This window comes from Pholcus phalangioides, unplaced genomic scaffold (assembly GCF_987345545.1).
Source record: "Pholcus phalangioides strain wild (caught in Gottingen) unplaced genomic scaffold, Ppha-v1.0 ptg000016l_1, whole genome shotgun sequence".
NCBI classification, from domain to species: Eukaryota; Metazoa; Arthropoda; class Arachnida; order Araneae; family Pholcidae; genus Pholcus; species Pholcus phalangioides.
The window spans coordinates 12,286,672-12,313,897 of NW_028301609.1; the positions used below are offsets into that span (position 1 = coordinate 12,286,672).

The window sequence follows — 27,226 nt, forward strand, 5'->3', positions numbered from 1 at the left end:
ATTAAATAAATCAATTAAAATTAAATAACTAATTAAATATTTAATTATTATTTCACCATTACACCATTACCACCACCCACAAACAGCGAATGTGGTAAAACGGAGGTATGGGAGGAGTCCCCCCCCCATTTCTTGGTTTATAATGAAAATAGATTCAATCGGAACGTTATTTTCATTAGGAACCAATAACCTTCAAATGGGTTGGCTCCCTGTGGTCGCACCCCCACCTCAGCACACTCGTGGTTTGGAAGCAATGCCCTTACCTCATACGTTTGCTGCGTGAGTAACAAAATAAACCTGACAATAACGGAAAGGTGGGGGGAGGGGGAATTATTTTTTGATAGTCAAGACTGTCTTAATTTAGATGCCAACAAACATGGAGCCTGTTTGCAGAATTCATGGCCAGGTTCAGTATCACTGATATCGGCTTCAATTTGATTTTATCACGCCAATAAATTATTTTCAACATACAGATCAACTGAATATAATGGTATCTAACAACTAAAGAGTTTGTTTCGGTAAGTGCTGTCATAAAAACCATTAATGTAGTTAATATCATTATTCCATGTCCTATTAGGGCTGCCATAGCTATAATTCTTGAGGAATTATATGAAGTAGCCAAATTTATCACTGAGAATTTGCCAACTTGGCATATACCCAGATTACGAAAATTCTACCAACAATAACAGCTATGAGCATAAATAGTTACAATAACAGCTGTGTAACATAAAATTTAACACTGTCACTCACCAAGATTTGCAACTATTTCAATAGTGAATTCCACATATTTATTTCTTGCTGGACGGTAACGAAGAAGGACTTCATTCCTGGTGCTTGTTATACTCTGTGGATGCGTGTTGTTCAATATAGGCACGCTCCCTAGTCTTTGATTGATATCCGTTCTGCCGTCATAGATATCCATATGTGCTGCATGTGCTTCTTCTAAAGCATCACTTGTCAGGCCCAAAAAATTTATGGTAAGCACTTGTCCTGTTCTGTATCCAACTTCAAAAACCTAAGAGAAAACATGACAAAATACAAATGCTTAGCTTGCTGCAATATATCATACACATGCTCAAATATGATATAAAACTACAGGAGGAAAAACAGGTTCATTATGTTGGGAAAATTGAGGCTTTAAACAAATAGAAGTACCAGTACGCAAGAAAATATTTTAATTTGATTTACCTGTTCACACATCCTATTGTAATTCTGTTCTTTTGACTGAATGATGGTCCTGCGAACAGGATAGCTTTGCTGAGAACCGATGTTGCCAGTGGTACAAAATGGAAGATCAGAAACAATTTCTTCATGATGTATGAATCGAACACCTCCACCACCATTATCTCGAATAGTAGATCCAACAATTGTCACTTGGCTAATGCTGCTATTTACATAAACACCATAACCTAATTAAAAAAAAATAAACATGAGTCACATAAATGTTTAGGAACAATTTAGTAAGAAAGAAATTTAGTAAGTTGTATTTTTTTTAAATGACATTAACCCAATAAACCTGCATGGTCAGCCCAGAGAATTCTTATTATCCCTCTAAACTGGAATTTGATTACATGCAATTGAGGATTTGTCCGCTAACTACTTGACCATACTCATCTTTCATGCATACAGAGACAATTAGATGGAATTTGTAGTTTAAAGCCAAAGTTAAACATGTGCTCAAATACTTTTGTGCTTCGGCTCCGCCTATAACTTGATTCTGATCAATCATAGATGGATGTAACTTTCAAAACAGATCATCACAAGCATCCCACAAAAATAGCAAATGTTATCAATTTAACAAAATAGCTCTAATATGATCAATTTAATTGCTTATAGGATTATGCCAACTTTTCGTAAGGCTAGTTTGGTAAAGTACACTATAAAAGTTTTATAAAGGTTATTTTATAAATGAAAAATGCTTGAAAAATGCAACCAATAAGCAATATATTTGAGCAAATGCAACTGATAAGTTCATTGGTTGTATTTACGAAGTTATATAAAATAATTTTTCTGAAACTTTTTTAGTGTGATCCCAGCTTAAGAAAAGTTATTGCTACAGTGGAACCTTGTTTATACATCGTTCAGTTATACAACTTTCACATTTATATGACATTTGGCTTTGATTGTCCAAGAAGGAAGAAATTCATTTCAGCTTGAATTTAAACACATACCTCTATTTTCTGCAATGATACTGTTGTTTACAGAGCAGGTATCCAGGGGCTTGTACAAGCTTATTCCATTAAAGGCAGAGTATTTCACGTCCAGATACTCCATCAGAGGTGGCATCCCTACAACATTAATGGCTGCTGTCACATTGCCATTATGATCACTGCCAGCATAAAGCACATCAACATGCCGCAGAATAGACAAGGATTCCCAGTGAACGATTCTGTTCTGGGTAGGCTTCTGCATTTCACCTTTCGCGTGGTGAAACTGTATGCCCTTCCAATGATACATGCTGTGGTTGCCAATGTTCCCATCACAACGTATGCCAACATCATGATGATAATCTGGTGAGAAATGAACGTAAAAAAGCAATTGTTAAACCAGGATGAATTGATAAAAAATATAAGTCATAATGTAATAATATTGAAAAATAAATTTTAAGTCGATTGCTCCATAAAAAATTTAAAATGATATATGAATATGCAATATTGATTTGATTAAACAAAATATTATTTTTCAATTTAGAAAAAAAGCTTTTTGAAAAGTGAATGATTAATCATAAGTTTTAGTTATGGCTGTGACATATTGGCAATAGGGTAGGGAAATGTGGATTTTCATGGGAATGTGCTCCAGTAATATTTATACTCAGTGAAATAACCTAGTGTCGTGTGTATCTGGGAAATTCAGACTTTGTAATTAAGAGCGTCATAACTCACATTCTGAGGACCCAGGTTTGATCCCAGCAATGGTGGCAGAGGTAGATGTAAAGTTTTATTGATAGTCAGGGCCGTCTTAAGAGCATCATGGGCCTCCTGGGCCAAGTGGTTTTTCTGAGGCCCTACCTGGTAAATTCTAGAAAATTTCAATTGGATCAAATTTTTGTGAGGCCCATCTTCTCTTGAGGCCCCCGGGCCGTGCCTGGGTGGGCCCATGCGTTAAGACGGCACTGTTGCCAGTGGGCTATACAAAATTTGTCTCACCCTTCTCCCATTATAGTCTAACTTTTTTGACTACTCATTCCTAAAATTTGCCACCCTGGGCAAAGGCATCTTTACCATCTTTGTTACCTATCTATACAACTCCATTAACACTAGAAGGACCATGCTGATCATTTTGACCATTTTCGATTTACTCGCTCGATTGTCGCAATGAACTAGATTGTTTCAATTGCTGAAATTTCACTACTTTTCCTAAAAATACTTATACACTATACTGTCCAACTATCATCCATTTGAAAAAAATCATGTGTGTGTGTGTGTGTGTGTGTGTGTGTGCGTGCGTGCGTGCGTGTGAGTGAGTGATATTTCTACTTATACCTAGAAAGACCATGACCGGTAACAATATAGCCACTTTCATTACTTGGTGAAAAACTAAAACAGAATAATACTTGGTAGGTATAATAATAAAAGATCAAAAAGAAATTTGTGTGATGTTTAAAACAAGGATCCCTTCATAAGAAATATGCTTGATAGCACATAAAGGCATTATATTGAGTGTTTTCTAGAGTGGAAAAAAATGAAATATTCTTCTAAAAAATTCAATGTATATTGCAATGTTGAAATAAATATTCTCAAAGTTGGGAAAATTTCCTGAAACCATTGAGTTTTACAATGAAAAAAGGTAGGGTGTTGGTCAGGTGGCTCTAAAGCAATCTGTGAGGAGCATCACTCACTGGATTACCAGTGTGCGTTTTCTACAACATTCGACTTAGCATCAATAAATGCTTAGTTTATTTGTAGAAAAAAATATATAAAATTGGATTTTCCTTTCTGCTGAAATTAATTGAAAAAGCTTAGAGAACTTCATTTGTTCTGAAATCAGAATTTTGCTAATAACAACAATCACCACTGTATCAGAAAAAATATAGTGATGTCAGATCCTGCTATGCAATAACATAACAGAAGTTTTCAATGGATAAGAAATCTCTAAGTGGAAAATGCATTTGCAATGTATTGCAGGTATTGAAAAATGTAAAGCATGTGATGTGCGAAACAGTAGTTATGATGTTCAGAATATTAATATTTTTTATTAGTTATACCACTATATTTATTAATTATACAAATACAATGCTACAACAGGCAAAATGCCTAACGAGGTGGCTGAGAAAAAAAAGATGCCCATAACAAATATGGATGTCATATATTTCAAATGTTCAGTTATGCTATGAAGAATGTTTAAAATTTGAAATAAAATGGAATTGTGCAACTTTATTTAAAAAAAACCTTATAATGCATATTTTATTGCTTGCCAACACTCATATGCGCATTCAAACATAATAAAATTTATGAAAATTTGAGTATATAATGAAAAATTTAACTGCCGGCCATTTTGAACAGTATCCGTCTTTCTAGTGTTAATTAAATGCTCAAAATTGAAAACACAAGCTCAAAATATAGTGTGTTCAGTCTGTAATCATGTTTGGACAATGATCTGGTAAGGTGGAAGAGTCTGTAATCATATGAGAAATTATCCCTGAGCGTATATCTACAGCAGTGTTAAAGGAATTTTTTATGGAGAAATATTGAGAAATTAGCTTCAAATAGCATTGAAATTAACATTTGATTTGAAAACATATAAAGGTATTTTCTCTTGATATTTTAATTTTTTTCAACTAAAATATTTTTCTGCCTCAAAAATAAATTTTTGATTGTCCTGGCAGAAGGGGGGCCACTAGCCCTCTACGCCTCTCTCCCCCCCCCCCCCCCGCGTACACCCGATTCAGATATGCGGTAAAGGTGAGGCAGAGCTTATTTAATTTTGTTGACAAAGGGGATCAGAGTTTTCTTACTTCTGCTGGCGGGGGGTGACATGACCCACTATAGGAAGAAGAATTCCGTATATTTTGCCCTTAAAGACTGTTCCTTATAAAGTTGCCCCATTTGTCTTTGCAACGAAGTTTAATTTAATTCCCAGTCTTTACTAAAATGAAGAATGAAGTTAATTTACGTAATTTACAAATTTTGATATGAATAGGACTATAAATATTCATCTCACGTATTTGCCAAAGTTAATTCCCCCCCCCCCCCCATGAAATACACTTTAGCAGACTTACTGTAGCATGTTTTTCTCACCAATGATTATTTATAAATAATATTTGGTAATTTAGTCAGCATTTGGCAAATATGCTTAATGAGAATCGGCTACGTTCCGTATTGATTATGCCGATTTCCGGTATTTTTCTATGTTAAATTGGTCACCGTAATTGAAAATTAATTATGGTGATAAGTCATTAATCATAAAGAAGTAAACACTTCATGCAATGTGTGTTTGATTGCCTCTGATTATATTTTTTTGTCAAAAAAGTCTTGAAAACTTCAACCTCGGTTGTAACGACACCTTGGTTATAAAGACAAATTTCTAGAATCTTCAATATCGTTGTAACCGAGTTTGACTGTACTTGAATGACTTCTTAAGGGGAGTTGGTATCTTATTATTATTTTAAAATGGCGAAAAAATATGCTCTAATAGAAATATCACTAAAAATACCATTTAACCATTGATTTTTTTTCAAATTTTTTACATATTTTCTTGATTATATGTGCTATACTATGCTGATATAAAGTTTAGAAGCAAAAAGTTTAGATTTCATTGACTCAATCTTATTTAAAATTGCATTTTAAATAGGATTGAGTCAATGAAATCTCAACCCTTTGCTTCATTTTATGAACTGAACAGTTTCTTTTATTTTGAATCCATTTTTATTCCATTACATTGATATCATACTATTTTATCATGCGCACAAGTAGTTTTTAATTTACAAAAAAAAAATATATAAATAATAATAATAATGTGTATCCACAAGATATGCAAAACTTTATACTAGCATGCAATAGCACATACAATCAAGAACATGTGTGAAAAATTTGAAATAAATGAATGGTTAAAAAATATTTTTAATGATATTTCTATTAGATCATAGTTTTCACCATGTTAAAGATATCAACTCCCCTTAATGCCATCACTCATCCTTCCTGATAAAAACCCGCGTTCCAGAAACGAATACAATGACATCATGTATTTGATTCCCTCTCATGATTGATAAACGTCAAAAAGAAAAAAAGTAATTTTTTTTTCGACAAGGAAACACGTTTTTATGCCGGAAATAGATCCTGGACGGGTATCAGCTGACGATAATGGTAGCGTTGGAGCCCTCCCGTATGGTACAATATGTGGCTGTAGCCACGGAAATAACCGCTTGTTTCATGGCCATCCACAACCAAAAAACGAAAGTAAAAACTTTTAGTGAAAGGTAACAAAAGAAATGAAAAGAGCGTGACGTATGACCACGCCCGTTCCGTTTGACCTCTCGTATGAGTATGACCAATGATTCCAGCTTTTCTCTTTTTATTCCTGCTGACCTGTCTCATATACGATCATACACAACATTAGGAACAATATAATGTTAAAATATAGTATATACATCCGAATAAGAGCAAAATTCTCATTGAATACGAATAACGCAGAGTTCGCTGCTTTCATCCATATCAGAAAAGGACATCATGGTAATAGATTGTCAGGAACCACTCTCCACTGCTCTTCGACAGGATCGAAATTATTTTATACAATTAAATAACCAATACAGTCGATGCTCGTTTTTACGAACCCGTATGAACTTAAAAAATACTTCTTGAATGAAAAAAGCGTCCAAAGGAATATTGTATTCCTTTATAGTGTATTTGGGACCAAGAAGATTAGTTCGTAAAAACGTCTAGTTCGTAAAATCGAGTGTCGACTGCAAACACGTGCATCATGATTCAAGTTCAGAAGCCCAATGCCCTAAAAGTGTTGTAGAACACGATCTGTATGAGTTGCTGCCATAGCCGTAAGTCTGTATTGAGCAGGGTCGCCTTAAGAGCATCATGGGACCCGACGGGCCAAATGATTTTTTTTTTAGGCTTTACTTGGAAAATTCTCGAAAATTTCAACCAATTCTAATTTTGTGAGCCCCCCCCCCCTTTTCTTGAGACCCCCCCGGGCCATGCTTGGGTGAGCCCATGCGTTAAGACAGCACTGGTGTTGTGCCGAGGCTCTTCTCTCAATCAATATATATATATATTTACCAACATCTCCATAATACCTACAGAAATATTTGATTTGAGAGCCTCCACTGCCCAATACTTTTAAGCCCTGCTAGTATTTTCAATAGTTTAACACCCATGGCTGCCGCAATTTCTCGTGGTAAAGGACCTATATTTTGCATTTAATATAAATGATATTCCGGGTAAATGTTCATCATATAAGCAGGACCGTTTTAAGGGCCTTTAAGTACTGTTTGAGGTGCGGTTGATCTCGCAACAGTGGAAAAACTAGCTAAACACAGACAACTCTAACTGCAACAAGAAAAACTGGTAGCGCGCACACTTCAGAATAAACCTACAGATAAAAAGCCCACCGGGCTCGAAAGCAACCGCGCCGTAGTGCGTTCTGGACCTAAACCATTTGCGGGGGGGGAACCTAGAAGAGTACTTATAGGTGGAAGAGGGCTTGGCGAGGAGTAATTGATGATCAAGTGTGTCAAACTAGAATGGGAAAAGAGCGGCAAAATTTCAATACCCCCCCCCCCATTCGGCAGCAAAACCATACAACCACTTATGCCCAGGCCTTTTTGGGCTACTTTTATAATTTCTGTAAAAAATATCTCTTAGCGGCAAACACTGCATTAAATTGTCAATAACAAAATGAAATATTTAAGTAAGAAAGAAAAAATTCTAAAAATTCATGACGAATAGGAATTCTGTTATTTGAAGCCACTATTTTACTGCGTGCCCGGAGGCCCTTAGCAACCACCACGGACGCAACTAGATTCTTAGTCAGCCGAGGAAAGCACACACTTTAGCACCCCTTGTAGTGTTGAAGGAGTGATTGAAGGGTGAAATTAGAGCCTTCCTTTGCATTCAGGGGACCAGACATGCCTGCTCCCCCCCCCCAGTTGCAGCTGTGGCAACCACATACTGCATGCAGCAAGGCCCCTAGGCTGGAATCTTTTACGGGAGCCCCTAGCCAGATGTTTTACGGGACTTTCTACAGTAAGTTCATTGTGTGAAAAACAAAAAAATGCTTTAAAAAAATTCCGGGCCGCCGCGTTAAAGCCCCACCCTTGTGTGGGGAAACATGCCTGAGCCCGTTGACCTAACAACGTATAGCTTTAAAAATGTATCTAAAGAAAAGAATGGGGGGGGGGGAAAGCACACACACAGCGTTTCAGAATAGTGGTACCCAATTATGGGCACTTCCAAGTCAATTAATAACACAGGTGATCATCCATTCAAAATACCGTACATCAGTAGACATATGTACAAAAAAGTACATTTTACGACCATTTCGTCCATTAATGGCGTGTGTGGTCATGGTTTTCCAGCGTCACGAAGGGCAGCTGCACTGGTATACAAAAAACACTTTTTTCTGTGAACCGGTGGACAGAAAAACGCTTTCACTGTTTCTAGATTTAAAGGGAGGAAAAGAAAAAAGGAATTGGCAACGCACTTGACCGATGGTCACGGTTGTGTGAGTTGACAAGCCAGTCGAATCGACTGATGGCTGGTCAATCAGCCAATCAAGGGGGAAAAATATCGAATCGGACGTGATTCGGGTCGCAAAATAACGCACGACAGCGACGATGCCCCAAAGGTATCAAGGATGTTTTTACGTACAAAATGGTCAACACAAACATATGCCATCGACGATAAGAGTTTATTGACTTTTTTTTTCTTTCAATTCACCAGAGAGAGAATTCAGTATAGTAATACCCCGAAGTTACGCAATAGGTGGGACCGACGATCAGTGCCGTCTTAACGCATGGGCACGGCCCGGGGGCCTCAGAAAAATTAGAAGCAGTTGAATTTTTCAGGTCTGTTCTCGCTGAAATCACTTGGCCCGGGGGCCCATGATGCTCTTAAGACGGCCCTGCCGACGATAACCACGTTAGTCGGGGGGGGGGGGGGAGTGCGATTTTGCTCACAGATTCGTACGAATACGAGTCAATTGGGATCAAATTTTTTTTTTTTTTGGGGGAACACCTGCCCTTTTCCTTCTTTCTATGGATGTATAACTATTTACTGCCTTTATAAAATTTAATTCGTCTACTCGTCTTGTGACTGCAATCTAGTCCTTGAAAAAGGCTGCATTCCCATAATTTATACAAATGAAAGTCACGTATTAAACTCTTTGGTAATACTCAGGTCCATCGAAACAAATAAGCTGCTTCTGTTTGGAGGCGAAAACTTTCAACACGTGGATCAAAATTGATTGAGTTGCACACAAGGTACATTGTTGATAATGAAATACATTAAATAATACATTAATAATGCATAACACTAAACAAATTTTTTTTTTAAGACGTTGGACTTCAGGTATAAATTTGTGATGAGTCTGCAAAAATGACAGATACTATACAAGCCTTTTGGGATCCATTTCTAAATCACGGCAAAGTTTTATCGTTATGAGTATTTTAGCTTCTCAAAAATTATTACAGTTTCATAAAATTATATAATTTTCTGATCGAATAAAAATATTCTTTACTTGCTTATTACTAAATATGTAATCTCTTCTATCCCACCAAAATCTCGTGATTATGGTTGAATTTCAGGAATGAGCATTTTTCGCAGAAAATCACGTAACTCCGAAATCGCACAACTTGGGGTAGCGTAAGCCGAGTAACAAATAAGCAAATACAGTGCATTTCCAAATTCATTCCAACTGAAAATTCCATAACAGTTGCGTAACAAATATCAAAATTTTAATGAGAGATGTTCGCGGATTGTGTTGTTAAAGCCCATAGATTTCCTTCTGAAAATGATGCAGAAGAAAAAAAACATTAATTTTAAAGAAATCTACACTTATGAGACGGAATATAATAAGAATATGTATAAGACGAGCCATAATAATATATTATAGTATGCCTATTGAAGTGCTATAATGGAGTCGTGACCGCAAATAATAAATCCTTATTAGAGAAAAAAATAATAACGGGTAATAAGTAGTAGCGCTATTCATTTCCATTCAAGTCAACTTTAGCGGAGACGACGCCTTTCTTATGAACTAAATAATAATATCATCAACCTCAACCAGAGCACGGAGAATCACCGGTTAAGTAACCCAAAAGAAGACAAAAGAGAAGGAGGTAAAAAGATTTTATTCTTCCATAAAAACTCTCTCATCTCCTCTTTCTATCTCCAATTCAGTAAAAGGGCTCTTTGTTATTCCAAATAGACGCGGAAGACCCACGTTTTACGTGTTGAAAATCGTGACCACAGAACAAAGATCACACTTGTACATCTCGGAGAGCCAGGGAACTTACAATGTGGTGTACCCAGTTTCTCCGAAGAAGATGACATCAAAGTTATGCCTATATATAGAGAAATTTGTTCCGAGAACCATGCTGTTTAGTAGCTTCATACACCACCTACACACGAAAATAATAATAGTAAGCATATGCGGAACCATATCAAAAGGTCTCGGCGATACAGCGTTTCAAACTCCCTTTTCTATATGGATAAGAGAGAGAAAAGAGTTATTATAAAAATGTAAGCGACGATGACCGGTTGGTCTACCATCGGATGCATTTTATCCAGTCCATCAGCAGATCGAATTCATCGATATTCAAAACAGAAAATAATAATGGAGTTCGGGGAACAAACCTGCAATCTCACGTACCATCTCCAGATCAAAATACAGAACGGGAGTGTTCAAAAATGTGTATTCCGGCATGAGGTCGACAGCTTTGAAACGCACCTTTATCTCTTTTTCTTTCTCTCTACGTATCCAGAAATAGTTTTCACGATGATGGAGAATGCTCATCGATAGAATGTAAATTACAACAGAAACATCCGAGTAAGATAGTTGCTGACGCTGATTGAACCAGTGTTTGTTATTTTTGATACGCGTTAAGTTAAATCCACTCTCATAGACAAAATCACGCAACAAATAGGGTTTACTGCAACTTCTCATAGACCAAAATCGCAGGTCTATGCTCTATCCTCTCGGATGGAAAACTTGAGACAAGGTGCGCGACAAAGGTGACAGACCACTTTGCAATGTGTTCGCAATTGTGAATAAGCTGAATTCACGATTTGTCAATAAACACTAGCGCGATTTTCCCTATGAGTGTGAAAGTAACTTTAGAGTATGTCCACACACTCATAGACAAAATCATGCAACTAGTGTACATAGACAGTGGTGCAACAAACTTGGGTGTTCTACGATTTCTCATAGACCTAAATCGTGGGAGTTTATAGTATCCTATCTCGGATGGATGTCACGATGTTCTGACTGAATGTAGGCGTACACTCATGACAAAGTTGATAGACCATCATGTCATTTGTTTGCAACTGCCTCTTGACAAAATTCGCGATTTTGTCTTTCGACAATCTAACCATTATGCTTATAAGAGTGAATTTGGCTTTATTTCAACATAGATCTACGACCATGAGAAGTCACAGAACATCCTCTTTCGCTTTGTTACGCAACTGTCCATGTACCAACCAAAACACTGAACCCAATCCCGGCCTCTTGCTGGATAGCAGAGCTATCCAGCTTAATGCTGTTAAGTGGAAAGCATCACCCTCTACAGGCAATCGCGGAATATTGTCTATAGATCTATAGAAACACGTATTGCGCGATTTTGTCTATGAGTGAGGGACATACCCTAACAGCATCGGGATCAGTGACGGCTGTATGGATCAATTTAAAATACCATAATCATTATAATATGCGGGAAAACTTGAAAGAAATTATCAAGAAGTTTATCTGTATTTTCGTTCAATATATCCGCCTGTACGTGCATGTTTAATTCGAGTCAAAACGGTAGATCAATAACTTTAGCAAGTATTGGAGAAGTGGTTTCCCAACCTTTTTGATATCGCAGACCCCATTAAAGTAAAGGCCAATGCACAGCAGTACACGGACCGCAGGTTGGGGAAACACTGTATTAGAGTGTATCGTTTCCTTCCTTCAAAGTGGGCTCTGCCACAAAAAAACCGGGATCGAAGAGATCTCGGTGACGGTATGAACTCGGTGGCAGGGTACTACCTTAAGAAGCGTGATACAAACAGTATTTTTGTAAGATGCATTTTCTAAAGCGATTGATGAATAACATTTCGTACTGGGGACTGTATAATGCCCTATGACTATTTCTCAGCCGTCTGGGAGGGATAGTAAAAACAAAAATGAATGGGTTGTGTTCAACAGTTGTAGGTTGTGGCTATACTGTGCTGAGAAATATAAGAAACCTCCCTAAGGTTGTGAACGTAGTGCGTCCGTATTTCAGATTCCGGAAACCCGCGTCGTATCCAATTGGTTAAAAACTCGAATTCCAACTTTTTTTTAAACTTGAAATTCAGGTTTTTAACCAATCGGAGACGCGCGGGTTTCCAAATCTAAAATACGGACGCACTATGTTCACACTCTAATACAGGGAAATGAAAATAAACTCAACCCTTCGGAAAGGTACCACTTCATCAGAGGTGAATTAATACGCCGGGTTGAATTTCAAACCAGAATAAATTGATCCTATACAAAGTTGAAACTTTGTTACCATTGACATAATTAACGAAAAAATTACATACGATTGCACATAAAAACTCGGAATTCTATGTGTGTATATATATATTTGTTTTTTTGTATGCTCTTCTATACTACATTATTAGTAAGACAATGAAGCTGCCTCTTAGCCGAGTAGAGAAACTTTTTAAACCTGAAGTCCCGGTCTAAATATCCACCTTGTGCATGGAATAGCGACAAAATAGTCAAATGGCAAGGTCATAGACACTAGAAAAGTTTGATTCACAAAGTTATCGTAGGATTATTGATTACAACTTCGGACGAATATTCATTATCTATGTTTTAAGCCTCTGACCTGAGGATAAAAAAATAAATAGGAGAAAGTCAAACTTAGGCAAAACAGGCTTGAGATTAATGCGAAAAATTGTACTAAAATCATAAAGTTGCAATAAAAAATAAATACAAATACATGGAGAACTTTCAGAACCACAACCACACCTGAGTGGTTAAATTCGTGAAGGTCAGGACGGTTCGGGATGGGAAAAAAAATGGACAAACGCGCTGGATCAGAAACACCAACGACCGATTTCCGCACTCTTCCGTTTTTACATTTTATTTTACTTTTGTTTGGCTCGATACTCATGGAAGAAGAACTGACCTGTGCTGGACACTGGATTATAAACTGAGCAGAATTTTTTTGTTTTTTTTTGTCAGAGAACCAAATGGCAAGATTAAAAAGAAGAGAACACGGAAGTGATGCGGAACGAGACGGAATTATACATACATAAATGGAATGAATGCGAGAAATGGAAGCTGTGGAGAATGCATGACCGATGACGCGATGCGCTAAAATAAAATAAAAAAATAAATAAACGACACAAAGTCGGCGAAAGCACAAAAGCAACAAACATGAGCAATGGAAATAATTCTTCAATAATTAGTGATCAATCTGCCAAAGCACACAATTTACGGGATATTGACGAAGGAAAATCTCATTCTCATAGTCATCCAAGTAATTGAGAATTAACATGAACATTTACAGGGTACATATAGGAAAGTCCTTTTATCCTGGAATAACTCGGGAACCGTTGATCCCAGAAGCATACTTCCAATTTAAAAAAAATCCAAATAACGTGCACGCCTCACAGATACTTTATTCATATTGCACGTGATTGTAGAGTTATATATCAGTGCCAGATGATTTTTCTTTCCGAGTTCATCTCGTCATTAAATCTAGAAAATATCTGTTTCTTGATATACTGGGTTGAGAAAAAGCTGTCTATCTCTATCTTTACTGTGCAACGCTTGTTATGTGTAGCGCGCCACCTGCCATACATTTTTCTAATTATGAGTGAAGTGCAATGACTGAATAATTGTACCGTTCTCCAGTCCGGTTGCTCTCTGTGAAGAAACTTTTTAAAGGGAACATCGGCTCGCATTCGCGCTTCGAAGTTGGGAACCACAAAAAAACCAACTTCAGCCGACCACCACTGTGACGACGGTGGTTCGAACCAGAGTCCTCGCGATGCGAATCCGTCACTATCACCACCACAGCAGGAAAAAAAAACAATTTGGGCTCGGCCAGAATGACTGCCTGAAGACAACTGTGATCGATCGCATTTAACAAATTAGCGACCACGAACTTGCGGAAGCGTTTTCTCAAGTGTTAATTGTTCGTGTTATTCCGAAGGTTTTCAAACAGGCGAGACATTAAGTTATATTTTCGTGACACTGGATAACAAATAGAGGTTAAATCTATCTTCAACAACATCGTGTCAAGTCATGCTCTGGATATGAATGTTTCGCCCTAACTCATGCTGCTTTTACCTTGCATGCCTTCCAAATACCTTTTTCCTTCAAGCAATCTTATTCCCTTTTTCTTCCATTAGCGTTTCCCTTTTTATTTCCTGAGCTAATGAACCAACCAACACCCGGTTTCTCACTCACACCGCTCTTAAAGAACAATATTCGTTTATAGAGATAATTTCGACATCTGAGAATACAAACGCAGACGCTTTTCAAAGACGCATTGATGAGAGAAGAATCGAAATGAGGAGGAGGAAGGAGAGGAAAAAACTTACGAAAAACACGCAATATATTTCGCGACCATATAAAAACAAACATAGGAAAAAGCCGCATTGTTTCAACACCATCTGTGATTACTGAAATAACTATTTCTAAAAGACAATATAACACAATATAAAGAAGGTGGTATTATGTGTATATAGTACGTATTATGCATCTCTAATGACACCATTTCCTGTCTTTTATGAAATTTATAATAGTTTTGTCTTTTTTCGATACAAGTAGCGACATTTATCTTGCGTTTTAGGAAGAGGGTACAATGTTATAATTGAATGGAACGGACATAACCGAAATTCAGACTATTACTAAATTTACTAAATAATGCATGCACCTCGTATAAACATTCTTTTAGGGAATTTCTAACGAACTGGTACATGTAGGGACGTGTGCGTGCATGTATATGCGTGTCTCTTACGTATTTATGTTGTCAGAGTTATGCTTGTTTCGTGTTATATTCATTCGTTTCACTTGTTTCGTGTTATTGTTCCATATTTTGAAGTGAAAATGGCAAATGACTGTATCTTCATTCTATGTGAGTATTGCGTTGAAGGTCTGCCACCTGTGTACAGAAGGGCTTTCCAAAGTAAGAAGCTTTCGCGGAACCCTTGATGGGCATGAGGCTATTCTGCAGAACCCTTGATGGGTATGAGGCTATTCTGCAGAACCCTTGATGGTCATGCTATTCTGCAGAACCTTTGAAGGGTATGAATGTATTCTGCAGAATCCCTGATGAGTATGAGGCTGTTCCACGAAACCCTTGTGTCGGTTGTACGGAACCTAAACAAATGTTCAATATTTGTCTAACATACAGGGTGTCCCATACGTTTTGTAGAGCGTGTAAAGTTTTGTGGTTCAAGAAAATTCAATCCTAGCGAATTATAGTATTTCCTTTTTCAAAACAAAAATAATAATTTTCCGACTTATAGGGGAATGTCCCGTGAAAAATGGGTTATATGGTCACCCGCGATGATTTCCAGGTAAAATGAAAAATAATATTTATGGTATCTTATCGTGTCGCATTTAGTCGAAACCAGTTTCTCGTTTAAAAATCCAAAAAAAAAATCCAACTGATTTTAACATTAACCAAAAGAGTGATTTAAAAAAAAAATTGCACTGCACAAACGTCTTTGTTTAATTCTTTCTATAGTTACAAAGTCCGTGTTGTTGACTGACGAGGTCGGGAGGAAAAAAAACTACTGCAATTACCGTTTTCACTGTTGTTTGGTGCGCCAAACTCATCTCAATTTGTTAAAATATGTACCACTTTTCCATTAAAATGCAAGATAAAGAACAGCATCTGAAACAATTTCTTTTTTTTTTTTTATTAGCAAGCTCTCCGGGTTCTAAAATTTTCTAGGGATTCGTGACGTTTGATTCCGCGGAATCTTAAAAAAGCACACTGGTTGGATATCTATGGTCCGCAGAGACTTTTTCAAATGAGAGACCACTAGCATGTTATTAGACATTGATATAACATCGAATGAGGAACCACCAAAAAATTTCCACAGCAACGAAAGGAGTTTCCCGTTGATTTTATGCAGGTGTGTGATGGAGGTTTTTCATAAATAGATCTCGGTCACTAAACGAATAACATACGGGAGCGACACATAAATAGAAAAGAAATAAAAAGCTTTTTAGATTCTTCAGATCTGACAAGTACTTTGCAGCAACATGACAGATATGATGCTTTCTTTTTAAGTTTTACCAGGCATTCGACATCTAAGAAAAAAAAGAACATTGACAACGGCCATATATTCTTTTCGAACAAGGAGAGTTTGTGACCGTGAAGGGGAGATATATATAATAAGGATGCATGAATATAAAAGAGAAGGACCGCTCATCTAGCATGAAGTTTGTCTGACACATGCACAGTATGAAACCGCTATAACAGAGTACGTTTATCCGAGACAGTAATAAAAAAATAGAAATGTTCCCACGGTTCGTATCTGCATTTCGTTAACCGTAAGCTAAGGAAAGAAAACGGGAAGAGATAATATTTTCCATCTTTCCGGCCAATGGAGCGTATCGCAAAAGGACTAAAAATAGCGTGTGATGACATGCACCATTATTTCAAGAAACTGCAAAACACTAGAATTCTTACCACAGACACCGCTTCCGATTTCGCGAGAGCCCCAGTTGAAACAAGTCGACAGGGAGGACTCGAACCCGCTGCATTCGGGACGTTCGTACAACATCTGGCTGGTGTCGTTGTTACGTGGGAACCAGTGGTACTGGAGTCCACCACTGAAACCCAACTGCCGGCACATGACCTGCAGATCGTGCTCCGTCCAGCTGTATGTGTGAAAGAAAAAAAAATCAACATGTGATGTAATAACGCTTTAATTTATTGCATTGAAATAGTTTACTAATACAGGGATCCCCAACCTTCCGGGCAAAGAAAAAAAAATCCATGAGGCCCGAGGGCGAAAAGTCATACTGCGGTGTTTAAAATGACACAGTGGCGTGACGGCTTAACGGGTGCGCTCAACGGAGCCCAGGGCTCCAAATCATACATAGTGGCCCTGTATTATTGGGGAATTTTTATTAATTCTGAGATTATTTTTTCATTAATTCTGAGACTATTTTTTCATTAATTCTGAGATTATTTTTTCATTAATTCTGAGATTATTTTTTCATTAATTCTGAGATTATTTTTTCATTAATTCTGGGATTATTTTTTCATCAAATATTGATTTTCATTTTTCTGATTTTTTTTAAAATCAAATATGAATTAACTTTGAGAATTTTCTTTATCCATTAAATATGAGTTTTCATCAATTCTGAAATTATTTTTTCATCAAATATTAATCTTCATTGATTCTAAAAATATTTCTTTCAATAACTCTGAAATTATCTTTTCATAAAATATTTGAATTTTCATTAATTATGAAAATATTTCTTTCTATATTTCTCGTCATTTCTTTCATTAATTCTAAAATTATTTCTTTCATTAATTCTAAAATTATTTCTTTCATTAATTCTAAAATCATTTCTTTCATTAATTCTAAAATTATTTCTTTCATTAATTCTAAAATCATTTCTTTCATTAATTCTAAAATTATTTCTTTCATTAATTCTAAAATTATTTCTTTCATTAATTCTAAAATTATTTCTTTCAATAATTGTGAAAAAACTTTCAATAGTTATGAAATTTTTCCTTACAACAATTATGAAATTATTTCAGAATTATTGTTCCAACAATTCTGGAATACCTTTCTTCATCAAGGCTTTGTTTTCTTCAACATTTCTACGAATTCTGTAACTTGTATTTACGTCGTCGGGACAATGCAAAAAAAAAAAAAAAAACCGAGGACCACGTGCGACCCCCAGGCCGTTCATTGAAAACTCCCGCGTTAGTATAAATCATAAAGGAATGATCTCATGATAATCAAGCATAAAAAGTGGGGTTGTCTCACTTTTTGGAGTTTGTGCAGACAGATCGCCACTTTCCATTATAGAACATCTGAAGACGGCCTTCGAGGATCGAATCCCCGTCAACCAATCGCACAGCGGGCCAACTCGAGACACCTTCATCAGGTGGCGCATAGAAACCAAGTGGCGGAAGCCTCGTGAGGACAATCCTTTGTGACGGCCTTCCCTGAAAACAAAAGGAAAAGAAGATAGAAATAAATTAAATAATTCAGAAAAAATCCTTGACACATTACTCGGATTTGATTATGCTTGCGAATAAACAAATGTTATTATTTGGTGTATTAAACTTATTCAGTTTGATAATTAGATATTCAATTTTTAAAAATAAGACTTGCACAAACGTGCAATTAACTGATGAATTGTTTAATCACAGTTGAAAATTTTAGTTGACTTAATCGACTCGATCAATCCAATTAAAATTCGATTAAAAGTTTTAATAAAAGTTTATAATTTATTTTGATTTGTTTAACGAAACCGAAAGGATGTTTAAATTACATATTTCTAAATATAACATTTCAGAAAAGTTGACCACATTTAAAAATATTTGTATCGATATTTTGATCAAATTTTTCGATATGAGGGAAATACAAGTAGATTCAACGAAAGCCAGTGATGATTTCAGTTTCCAATTGAATTTGACGGAAGTGTTAGAAGACAAGACCAAAATTTATTGCCACCACTGTAAACAGCAGTTTTTCTATTGCATTCAGCTTCCAACCCCCCCCCCCCCCCATTTGCGTGCAATTTCTACTGAAACAAGTAACGGTATGAAAATCGATAGCAGTTTCGAAATCAGTGATTAAACTAAGTAACTGATTTTCTAAAAAAAAGGTTGATAAGATCCAAGTGAAGATATTTCCAAGATTTTACAAATATATTCAGAGCATATCAAATTGCTTCAAGCTGGAAGCCTCAATCTATCGCTATATTTTTTTGCATCTATATATATAGGGAACAGGTGCATGAAACGAATAAAAATATTTTCATACAGTCGACGCCACTAATTAAAACCACGGATAATGTTATCATTCGGGTATTGTAATCACTTTTGCAAAGAACGGAACGAACCAATATCATAACATGGGGAAAAATTCGTTAATAGTTAACGGGACTTCGGATAATATAATCAATATTTTTCCTTCGAAAGTTTTTTTTTTTGCACATTTTGAAGCTAAGGCTTAACCAAATTTACTTCCCCCCCGTAAGTTATCGTTATCAGGTTGCAAGACTATGTAGGAGGTCACAATGTGTTTCCCTTCATCTCTTCTCCCTTCCCCACCTCAATTGTTGATAAACATTTCAGTACTTGATGTAATTAGTCCGTAGTTGTGTGATTTCACTGTGTATTCACTGTGATTCCCGTACGTGTGGAGCTGTTTTTGCAATGACTTTCCTGTGATGCAAATATATGAGGGAAAGGGGAAAAACCTTTTCCTCCAGTTCTTGACCAATTTCTTTCTGTTGACTAGATTCAAAATTTTTTTTTTCCGACAGAATTTCCCAAGGGATCTAAACGTATTGTACATCGTATCGTACGATGTACAATATGTAATTCATGACATACATTAGGCAGTTAGTTCCATTTTGACTCCTCACCATGGTTGAATAACAAAAACGTAGGATTTTGTTAGTAAGTAAAAAGTCCCGTTTGAATAGAAAAAAACGGGAACGACTGATATTTTGCAACCAATTATGTGGGAAATAAAAGCAGAGTTGTGTGTGTCGCGTTTTACCAATATTTATTTACCACACATCCTGTTCGACCAAACGGGATGTACGGTCACCGAAATTGCAAAATAGACATTTTCGGATATAAATATCATTCGGTTATTGTAATCAGAAACCCATAGTCCCGATGTGATCACATCAAGCAACATAGACTGTATCATCAATTAATATTACGTACATAGTTATATATACTAAGTTTGTTATGAATGGTTAGCTTTTAAAAATTTTTGATCAAAATTCGATTAATCAATCGATTCGCAGCCCTAATTAGAAACTGCCTATATTAAACTAATATAATCATACGGGGTTGGGAATGATCTTTATGAATGACTGCCAAGTCCTACAAAAATTGAACGCTATCAAAATATTATATTGACATATTCATTAATATTTTATAAAAGTTATTCTACGCGAACAAAACAAATACATGCTGTTCTACAAAGTGTGGTTTTCGGAACTTTTTTCTCTTTTTTAGATGTCAAGATAATATAAGAAATATTTTTTAATTAGATGACATTTTAACCAGTATCATCATACATATCAATATTGCATCCGCGACTCTGCCCAGAACATTTCAAGAGTAAAGTTAAGAGTTTGTATGTTCTACATTCCTCTTAAATATTTATCTTTTCACTCCCGGGCATCCGAAAAGGATTCGGAGAGACATAAACTACAATATGAGAAGGTGCGGAATTTTTTATCTACTGATATTACCAAACTATTACGTTGAATGCTCAAAGTTCAGCCAACCTTCAATATTTAAGAATAATTACTTACTTATATATGCCAGGACTTCACAAATCGGAAAAAAATTTCTTAGGTTCCAAGCCTGGTTTTTTCTCAAGAAAAATGGCCCTAAACGCTGTTTGTCAACCTTTTCTGGAATTATTGAAACCTTTTTATGTTGGAAGACGCACTGCCATGAAAATTAAATACTTTGTGTAATCCTTGGAACAATCCTTTTGACGAAATTGCAAATAGGCGTCAATACCGATTTTTTAGTCGCCATGGCGATTTGGTGCCTGAGATTTGTCAATCCCTGTTATATATATACCCAGTATAACTTAACACATTTCGCACCATACTTTATTACTTTATACCAGTGTTTCTCAACCTGTGTCCGTGAGTACTTTCTGGGGTGGGGGGGGGGGGGTCCACGGGATCACTTTCATTTATTTCCATTGCAATGAATGACAAATTTTGTGCTGCGAAATTGTAATTTATTCAATTTTTATGATACGGAAATGACAAAATCACAATACATTTTGCATTTATAGGACGGTGGTGTCGAAATTGATCTTTTGACGATACAGGGAGTCCGCGAAGCATTTATCTCTTTTACAACGGGTCCGCAGAGCATTGACCTTCATTATGGGGGGTCAGCGTCATCAAAAAAGTTGGGAAACTGCTTTTAGAAACACACACAAAAAAAAATCAGAGCAGAGACATATTTATATTTTTAAGACAGATTTTTACTGTTTTTAATCACTTCATTAGTCTAGGTGCATAGGGGACAATGAAAGGAGGACAAATGGGAGGACGATACTAGTAGCAGAGGATGTCTCGGGATAACCATATTTATCCATTACAAAAAAGATTAAACTTCAATGCTTAGAAAATTACTTTGAAGTCATTTTGTAAAAAATAACATCGTTCGAAAGCCTCAATTATAAAAATTATTAATTAATTGCCAATTATTAATAATAATTAGTGATTTTTGATGGTCATTCACAAAGAGCAATTTTCCGAAAGCAATTATCACGTAAAAGAGGGAGCAACTATAGAGCTGAACTAAAGCTACAAAAAATTATTTTCTTACAGTTTAATACGCTATTATGCCTAATATTATCCGATGTCTGATTGAGTCCCCTGTTTGGTGAAATTAATTAGAAAATTTGCTGACAAATATATGTAGTCACGGTTGGATGACCGAAGAATAATAGAAATAAATAAATGACGTAAAATAAAAGCAGAGGTGGAATCGTCGGGAATGTAGAGACAATGAGAAGGTCAAGTCACCAGAACCGAAGACCAAGTCAAAAATTCGGCTCAGGGGATTTGGGCAATGAGTTCAAAGACTCAACCATCGCAATTGTAGCGTAACGCTTTCGGGTAATGATCCAACAAATTAATCTGACGGTAAATGCGTAGGTATACATGAGTGTGTGTGTGTGTGTGTGTGTGTGTGTGTGTGTTTGCTCAGCACTCATCAGTATAATCCAAGGGATGAGGGGATGTAGGAATATTCACCGGGTTTCAAAATGTGACTTGTAGCGTGAATAACGAGGACCAACAATAAAAACCATCGGTCTAGTTCAATGTACGCCCGCCCGCCATTTTGGCCAAATGTCAAGCAAGGGAGCAAAGAAGAGAGGACGTAAAGGTCGTCGTCACGCTGAGATAACCGAATAGCACTCTTTTTTTTATCATTATTATTTAGCTTAATAGTGAGCATTTCCTACTTTCAGGTGAAAAATCACGGGCAGTTCCACATTGAAAAACCTTTACCCATGACCCAGAACCGTAGCGCCCTTCTCAGCGCCCTGGGGCAGACTTTTTCTTGGGGGGTTCCCCTTAAAAGGAGTTTTTATGCTAAATGAGGGAAAATTTCTAGTCCCCCCCCATTCGGCTCGAGGCACTGTCCCGGTTGCCCCAGACTAGTTACGGGCTTGCCATAACCGATGTGGTTGCCACATTTATTGCTCTTCTGAATTATCAAGAATTTCTACGTACGAAACTATGAGTTTACCCCACCAGGCCACAATTGCCACATACAGGGGCCCCTGGGCGAAATGAATAGCGGGGGCTAGGTGAGGGAGGGGGTCTCAACAATTTCGGGACCCACTTTTATCCAAGGTTTCTAGAATATATATTATCCCCGCTTTTATCTCCGATTTCGTATATTTTGTGGGGGATAGTAATCATGGACCCCACAAGAGCAGGGTCACAGCCCTGGGACTCAAGACAATTCTCAAAAAAAAAAAAAAAAAAAAAGTTTTGTTTTTTTCACGGTATAAACTCAACATAGAAGAGCCCGTTAAAAATCTGATCCAGGGGTTTACCAAAGATCCGAACTTGGAGGGCCAACAAGCGTAATACGCAGAGGGATGATCAGGGGACCCGTGCCTTCCCGAAGCCATCAAAAAACTAGAAAAAATATATAATGTTTCGGTGAAAAAAATTTAAATATCGAAACAAAATATACTATTTATATGCTATAGTAACCAATTTCTGTTATTTTAAATGCTCTTTAAAGGGTGGTTACTCAAAATTTCTCGGGAAAATTTTTGTGCCTCTTCAAAAGGTCGAAACTGCGTACGCCCCTGAGAGACCCTGCTCTAGGATTTTGGTGGGACGGGGTTAATGGGCATGGACAAAAATTTAGAATTAACAAAAGAGTGGTGAAAGTCTTCAACAATTTGGGACTCCCTTGTTTAATTCGGGTCTCTGGATCCATTTGGCCCCAATTATAAATAAAAATGCATTAGTGTCATAATTTCATCAAACACAAAATCCATTTTTTCTGCATTCGATTCTTCGGAATCTGTTATAGATTTGGGTTTCCAGATTAAATCACTTTATAGTTTTACGTTTTATCCTCCAAGAAACCTATAACTGGGCGTCGATAGCTCACTTCAACGATGACTTCAACACCCGAAGGTTTCGAAACATGCGATGTGAGCAAAACATTTTCCTTCAACCTTCTCAACTGGCCGCGCTTAAAAATTACGCAACGAATGAATACCATCACGGATGATTCATAATTACCTCTTGGAGGAAATAAAAGCGCAATCCATCTTTCAAGAAATAGAGATCCGATCCGGGGAGAAGAAAAAAACATACGACATTGTAAGAACCACAATAGAGTTGATAAATGATAAATACATGCGTAAGCGCACAAAAACCACAGCATTTTGGACGTAAAAAAAAAGCAGCCAACGGGAGAAAGTCAAATTTGTTTTAAATGGGTCACGAACCAATTCCAATTCGTGCTCGCCGTATAATACATAAATATACATACGCATAAAATAACGGAAGCAAGAATGAAGTCGGTGCACAGTGAAGATGCAATACAAACTTTGTTATAACGACCTCGGTTGTAATGATACTTCGGCTGTAACGTAAATAATTGGCGGTCCGGGCTAATTCTCTCCGGAGAATCACGTTAATGAACCTTGTTTATAACTGCAATTAAGACGAAACGACCTCGGTATAACAAAACATTTTTCATCGCTTTCGCTTCCACGGATATAACGATACATTTTTCATCGCTTCTGCTTCCTCATACATAACTCAACATTTTATCATCGCTTTTTCAAGAAATTCGAAGAATTACAGCTTATCGGTATTCAGGCCCATATTTGCCATACACACACACACACACACACACACACATGCTCAATTTTTTTTTTTTTTTTTTTTTTTTTTTTTTTTTTTTTGTGAAATACATTTTAAATCATAGTAGACTTACTGAAGCAGTGTATTTCTTGCTAAAACATCAGCAATGTTTGGCAATTTCATCGGCAACATTTTTGGTGAGAATCGGCGATGTCCCATATTCATAATAGAAATTTCCTTTATTTTGCTCGATTAATCCTTGTTACCTCCTAATCAGAAGCGTTCGGGATGGGGGATATAGGGCTAAAATAAAGATTTTTCACAGCTCAAGTCTCTGCCGACATTATAAATTTTCTAACCTGAAAAATTCCATCTCTACGAAACATATTTTCATCGTTGTCATGTAGCCTACTATAGTTAACACCACGACAGTAAAAACATTACTCAGAGGCCAGAAACCGGGACCTAATGACGTATGTAAGTACGCATGCATGCGGCCAACCGTGTCGTTTTCACTTTCCACATTGAACGCTTGAGATTGATAATGACTTTCGGTGACTATACTCTACTGCCTCAAGGAAGCATGACCTACCTACCTACCTCGAATGTATAAGTTGCGGAAACTCGTAGGAAATCATTCGTTATTCTCTGAGTGATAACAAAAAAAAAACAAAAAAAAACACAACACAACACGTTGTTCTACTTGTTCATTACAATATTCATGGTACATCTAATTGTCTGATAATGAAAATTAAAAAAATGGCAGAGCATCTTGATTATGCTCATACATTCAATTGCAGCGTCCGTTTCACAAGAACAAAAAAGGTGAAGAGACCGTGGATCGAGAATTTTTTCCAAACACGCTGGCATCTCACCATTGTCAGATTGAGGCAGAAAACACAGCCTGTCATTGCAGACAAGCGAAAAAGGCGTAATCGCTGAACCCACAAATAAACCTCAGTTAATAAAACGGTTTAAAAAAAACACGATTTTTTTCCCTCACTTACAAGCGTTAAAAAAACCAAAAACGAGGAATAAAATTATTTTACCCCCTTCCCCCCCCCCATACTCATTCAGCTACAGGAAAAAAAAAATCGCAATTTAAACTAAATTTAGTCATTTGGGACTGGTTTTGAAAGAAAAATATAACGAGTTCTCTTTATGCGTCTATTATCACTGAGCAAAAACGACCATAGAAAATAAAATAGTGTTTTGTTTAAGATATAATGATGAACGCGGAAGTTTTTTTTTACCCCTCCCTAAGAGAATATTGAAAAAATAAAATCATCAAATGAAAAATTTTTCTTCCCATTTTAAATTTAAGAATTAAAAAAAAATATTCCCTCTGATTTTATCTCTATTCTTCCCGCACTTGACCTTACGGATCTTGATACAGTAAACAGTAGAGTATGGATAATTCGAGTCTTGAAAGTTCAAGATGACTTTGCCGAGAACTAAAGTGATCTGTCTTGATGCTTAAGCTCGGGTCTTCAATGGCACTTCCCCCCCCCCCCCACCCACCAGGCAAGCTTTTTTTTCACAGGCATTCGTACTATAGTAAATTTACAGCGTGGAAAACAAAATCATATTATCATACCGGCTCCCCAGGGCTGAGAGAGCCCCATGTATCTTCCGTTATTCCTTTCAGATCCAAGAATTCACTTTTTGGAATTTTCAAAATGTTTTTTTTTTTTTCAGTTTTGATACTCAAAAAATGCATTAAAAACATAAGCGTCAACAAATCTTTATTTTTTAAAATTATTACTTATTTATTTTACTTTTTTATTTTTTTGTTAAGAAATAATTCTCTTCGTTCAAAATTTCTTCAGCCAAGATGATGCAGGGTATATTCATCTTCATATGCAAAATTTTTCCAGAATTTTATTGCTAAATTTTATGTAATAAATTACACTTTTCTCCGGAGGCACTTTCTCCTGGAAGTCATCTTAAAAAACCCCTGAAAGTTCAACTGTAAGTGCTGCCCTCTGACGAAAGCCCATAAAAGTTCATATTCACCATATTTATAACTCAAAACTTACACAATCCTTTAAGTCAGGGCTTAACTCCCCGAGGATAAAAGAAAAAAATTCTATAGTTAGAAAAAGCAACCCACGCTTTTGTGACACCAGAGTCTGAAAGGGTTATAAAAAAGAGCAGGCAGTCCTAATCTAATGAAAGAAAGACTGATCTAATGAATTAAGCCAATGAATCAAGAACTAAAAAGGTAAGAGCAAGTACGAATATAGTAATACGCGAAGTTACGCGATAAAATCGACCGACGACATCTATTAAAGTCGGGGTGCAGTTTTCTCTTATTTATTTTCTTACTTTAACTGTAATGCTACGGTACTCTTCTTCTATGGCCTCATAAAATCAGTAAAAAAGACTATTCCCCCTAAAATCTATACAAATAAAAATCACATGTTAAACGCTTTCAATGTTTTGATAATACTTTGATAAATCGAAATAAATACTGCTTGTGTTTGAAAACAATAAAACAACTTTTATCCATGAGCTGGGATTAGGGTTGGGTTTGTGCCGGCAAAAAACCCAGGCAAAAATTGGTAAAAATGTAAAAAAAAATATTGAAAACATATTACACATGATGGACGTTATGTAATCAATCATCATGACCCTAATTTTGATGATTACAGTTTTCCACTGTTTATTTTCTTCATATTATATTACACTCATGTCCATAAATTAAGGATAATTCGGAACACACGGAAATCGAAATCTAAAGTAAAAATTTCACCTGTAGAATTATCCCACACATCTGCAAGAATGATATGCAAATTTCAGGAAGCCACCAGATGATGCCGATAGTACGTCACAATGACGAGAGTGTAAGAGGGGGGGGGTATATATGGAATCGTGGCAAAGAAGTAAAATTGTTCACAAGAGTTCTGTAAGGCGCCCAGTTCCATAAGCGAATAGTTATGACACAGAGGACGCATGTGGATGATTTTTACGTGGTAGA

At 36.5% G+C, this 27,226-nt stretch overlaps 1 protein-coding gene across 1 annotated transcript in view; it reads right to left on the reverse strand.

The window, feature by feature from the left end:
* bark (C-type lectin domain-containing protein bark beetle) overlaps positions 1–27,226 on the reverse strand; it is an 85,850-nt gene that overhangs the window by 23,699 nt on the left and 34,925 nt on the right. The window contains exons 2-6 of the mRNA XM_089245617.1: positions 18,165–18,346; positions 16,850–17,040; positions 2,172–2,510; positions 1,189–1,409; positions 751–1,015 (exon numbers count right to left, since the gene is read on the reverse strand). Coding sequence (XP_089101743.1) covers positions 751–1,015; positions 1,189–1,409; positions 2,172–2,510; positions 16,850–17,040; positions 18,165–18,346 — 1,198 coding nt within the window. The remainder of the gene's footprint in view (positions 1–750; positions 1,016–1,188; positions 1,410–2,171; positions 2,511–16,849; positions 17,041–18,164; positions 18,347–27,226) is intronic.